The sequence below is a fragment of the Galeopterus variegatus genome, unplaced genomic scaffold (genome assembly GCF_000696425.1).
Source record: "Galeopterus variegatus unplaced genomic scaffold, G_variegatus-3.0.2 Scaffold2137, whole genome shotgun sequence".
Taxonomy (NCBI): domain Eukaryota; kingdom Metazoa; phylum Chordata; class Mammalia; order Dermoptera; family Cynocephalidae; genus Galeopterus; species Galeopterus variegatus.
Genome location: NW_007728248.1, coordinates 43,819 through 48,298, shown reverse-complemented (window position 1 = coordinate 48,298; position 4,480 = coordinate 43,819). Strand labels below are relative to the sequence as shown.

At 46.6% G+C, this 4,480-nt stretch overlaps 1 protein-coding gene across 1 annotated transcript in view; it reads right to left on the bottom strand.

Moving 5' to 3' along the window:
- The window catches only part of PEBP1 (phosphatidylethanolamine binding protein 1), a 7,667-nt gene extending 6,721 nt beyond the window's left edge, over positions 1-946 (bottom strand). The window contains exon 1 of the mRNA XM_008580645.1: positions 722-946. Coding sequence (XP_008578867.1) covers positions 722-856 — 135 coding nt within the window. The 5' untranslated portion in view covers positions 857-946. The remainder of the gene's footprint in view (positions 1-721) is intronic.
- Positions 947-4,480: the final 3,534 nt, after the last annotated feature.

The window sequence follows — 4,480 nt, the reverse complement described above, 5'->3', positions numbered from 1 at the left end:
CAGCCTGTCCGTTCGGTGACCTGGAAGTTACTTGGGGCCTGCTAAAGTTTAATCTGTATCACCTGGACATTCGAAAGTGTACTTAAAATAAGAGAGCTGGTGAGAGGTGAGCAGGGAGTCTAGGAAAAGGTAAGCTGTGTCAGCCTCCAAAATGAGCATTTCATATTTAAACATCCGAAACAATAAACGCTGTAAACATTCAAAACAATTAACAGGGCAGTTTGACCACACCGTGCCCGAATGCAACGGTGTCGGGGAAATCTGGTTTCTCCACTTTCAGCAGCCCCCAGCTGTCGGCATCACAGGCCAAACGGTAAAAAAAAAAAAAAAAAAAAGGCCGATGCCCTCAGTGCTGCAGCCGCACAGGCACTCATCTGTAGGTGGCCGCGTGCTCTTGACCGCCCACACAAAGGAGAAATCGCCGGCGACGCCGATCAGTTACATAATGCGTCGCAGGCTCTGGGGAGGGGCTTTCGCTCTTCAAATTGAAGCTTAAAAGCTGAGACCCCGGGGTCTGGGCGGTTTTGCCCTTAAAGTCCCGGGAGAGCGGGTCACTTTCTCCCGCAGGTCGAGCCCGGCCCAACCCACGCGGGGTTCCCGGTGCTGGGGTGGCCTCCAGGCCACCTTCCCTCGGGGACCCCGGCGCACGCAGGAACGCCCACCCCGCCGGCCCGCACGGCCTCCAGGCCTCGGCCGCTGCACGCCCACCGCCTTGGGGTACCTGGGTGGGCGTCAGCACTTTGCCCAGCTCGTCCACCACCACCCCGCCGTAGGTGACTTGCAGCGGGTGCTGCGGCCGCTCCTCTACTTCCTGCAGGCTCAGAGGCCCGGACCACTTGCTGAGGTCCACCGGCATGATGCGGCTGAGCGGGGCGTTCAGCCGGGAGTGGCGCGGGAGGCAGCACGGAAACGGGAAAGAGCCTCGGGAGGCAGTTCGCCAACTGGCCGGAGGCGGCGCGGGGTAGAGACCGCGCGAGCGCATGCGCACGGCCGCCCCCACTGCGCTCTCTGATTGGTGGAACGCGGCACCACCGGGCGCCTCGCGCTCGCGGGTCAATGCAACCTGCTGCCAGCCGTGGCCGCGTTCTCTGGCGGTGTGCGTCAGCCTGCAAGAAATGCGATTGATCTAGCCTTCTAGCCTTGAGCGGTTTTTGTTTTTTGTTTTTCTAACCTTTTGGCATGATCCTTTGCTCCACTTTCTCAATTCGGAAATGGTAAGGCCTTTATTCAAGGTCCAGTACGTCAGTTTATGTTCCCTTTGATCTTCACGGCCTTCCTAGTTTCATCACAATCTACAGATCATTTAAGCATTGGTTTATCAAAAGAAAAAAGAAATGTAAGGGCTGGCTTTTCCCTTGCACTTCTTAAAATGAGCCTGATTTCCCTCACTTTTCTGTATTTTCGCAAGTGCTCACTTGTTTTGATAATTGCCTGGTGAGAGCGCCTGAGCGAACTTTTGAGCATTTTCTTCGCGGACAAATATATTTGATCCCCCCATCCCCCACCAGCCCCCACTTGGTCCTCACAAGATTTTTGAGAAATTTTATTTTTGACAAATGATTCTTTTTAACCATAATTACTCCTATTTTGCTGACAAGTGGCTCGACCTTCACCCAAACTGCTCTCACTGTGGCCACCAACTGCTGAATATTCTTTTTGCTGAATGTAATGAGCACTATTTAATAGTCCTTATCTGATTTGACCCTAGAGCAGCCTTTGACATTGATAACTCCCTACCCACCTGTAAGACCGGCTCAAAAGCACGAATCTTAACTTGATGGGAAGGTTCATCTAGCAAAGACCAGGAGGCACAGAGATCGATGCACAGGCAAGAGGTTTTTATTTCCGGCATGCTGGAGGTCGCCCCGTTTTCAGGACAGGAGCGGCCCCGAATTCACAATGCAAGCAGCTTTTATACAGTTTTTTTTTGAACAGATATTGTGATAGGATCAACTGTTGGTTATCTGTGGTGCTTTTAGATTTACAGGTGGGCTTCAGCTGGCGCCTTTTGGGTTTACAGGTGGGTTTTAGCAGGCTGGCACCCCTTTAGCGCATTTCTCAATTGTTTACCTTCCCCGGGGCCTTGCTTTGAACCAGCTATTTCCTGGAACCGGTGGGGGGCTATTAATGTTTAGTGCGCTTGGGCCTGGCCTTTGTCACGGCCCCTGATAAGCTGCATTGCTTATGCATTGTTTAGTGTGCTCGGGCCTGACCCTTGTTCTGGCCCCTAAAAAAACTGCTTTGCTTATTATGCATTGTTACAAGACTGTGTACATTAAGGTTATATTTTCCTACAATTCTACTACTTATATTCTATGTCCCCCCTACATTTTAATTTATTTCCAACACACCCACCCCCCAATAAAAAGTTGTCTGTTGTATTCATATTAGGAAGTAAGACAATTCATTGTAGAAAATTCAAAGAAGCCCAAAGAAGTAACTAAAAATCTCTTCTATTCCATTACTTGGATATAAACATTGGTAACAATTTGAGGTATGTCTTTCCAATTTAAAAACTATTATGAGTATAGATAATTTTGCTCTGTTTATTCACCAAAAAATTGCGTTATACCCTAACATTGTAAAAGAAGTGTATCAAAAATAGATCTTTATTATTTTAATGGCTTATTCTGTTCTAGATGCACCGTAATTTATTCAGCAAACCCATTTGATGCTGGAGATGTACTGTTCTGTTGGTTTTTTTTCTTTTACAATTATCAATGAAATGAACAACCTTATACATATACCTTTAAACACCTGGCAGATTGTTTTACAAAAAAATCATTAAGTAGGGGCTTTTACTAAAGTATTAGGTCAAAGAATATGTACTTTAAATCACAGCTAGTTAAGTGTCAGAGTCCAGACTGGAAGCAATGCCTTCAACCACAAAAACATTGATATGATTATTGGTTCTCCCCTTCATTTGTTCCATAAATGCATTTTGACAACCTGGCAAGCAAAAGGAAAAACAGTCACTACCTTCATGAGGCATAGAGTATAGCAGTGGAGAGCGACATTAATCAAATAACAATGAGTAAATTTGAAATTACTATGATAAGCACCAGGGAGAGAAGACAGGCCCAGGTTGTGGGCCAGCTTCAGAGAACAGCCTGAATGAATTTGGCAGCTAACTCCCTGTGGGACCTCAGGAAAGTCACCTGCAGGCTCAGGTCAGGGATGATGCTGTGAGAAGAGAGGTGATGGATGCAAAACCTCTTGGGATACAGGGAATGGAATTCCAGATATTTCTGCTCCTGCTACCATTCTTGCCTCTCCCCTCCCCTGACAGGCAGTTGGTCACCAAGGCCTATAAATTCTGTCCCCTTAATGCCCCTCCAGTGGGCCTACTTCTCTCCCCTGCAACTGTTCCCTCCCTAGTAAGGCCCCTGGTGTCCCTCTCCTTGGCCACTGCCTCCCATCTTCCTCCCTTCTGGGCGACCCTCCAGTTCACCTTGCTCCTTCTCAAATGTAAATCAGGTAAATCCACACATCACTCCCCTCTTATCCTAAAGCCCTCTGTGGCTATCCACTGCCTCAGAATGAAGTCTGGACTTTTAACAGGCCCTGCAGACTTCTCCCACCTCCCTGCCTCCTTCTCCTTGTGTTCTCTTCAAACACTCTGAATTTGTTTCAGTTCCAACTTGACTTTCTACCTCTGGGCCTTTGCACATGCTGTTCCCTCTTCCTAGGAACACTTTTCCATCATCCCCCACCCCCACCCTCACCCTTCACCAGCTCACCTTTACTCCCCTTAAACATCACTTCACCCTTCCCTCAAGACTGGGGGAGATGCCCTGTTCTCTGCATCTATGCCCACCTGTCCTTCCTCTTTTCTAACGTTCACAGCATTTGGGATTTCAGTCATCTCTCAGTATCCACAGGGGATTGGTTCCAGTGCTACTGTCCCAATACCAAATCAACAGATGTTCCAGTCCCTGGTATAAAATGGCGTAGTATTTGCGTATAACCTATGTACATCCTCTTGTATACTTTAAACCGACTCTGGATTACTTCTAATACCTAACACAATTTAAATGCTATGTAAATACTTGTTATACTTTATTGGTTTTATTTGTATTGTTTTTTATTGTTGTACTATTATTTTTTACTTCTTTTCTTCCCTCAAATATTTTTGATCCACTGTTGGTTGAATCCGCAAATGCGGAACCGTGGATACGGAGGGCGGACTGTGCTAATTTATCATCTGAACCACACTACCACCAACTGGAATGTAATCTCCATGAGGGTCATCTTCTTGTTCGTTGGCCATATCCCCAGAACCTAGAATAGCACCACACACTTCATGATGTTATTATTATAAGAAAATAACTGAATTTTTAAAAAATCATCTGGTCAATTTCAAGTTTAGGTCAGTAAAGCTTTGCTTTCTGATAAAATCTCACATTTAGAGAAGGCAGGACATTTTGCCTGTAATTCCAGTAACAACAGTACCTCTTTAATTAGCAGCAGTGGGAAGAAT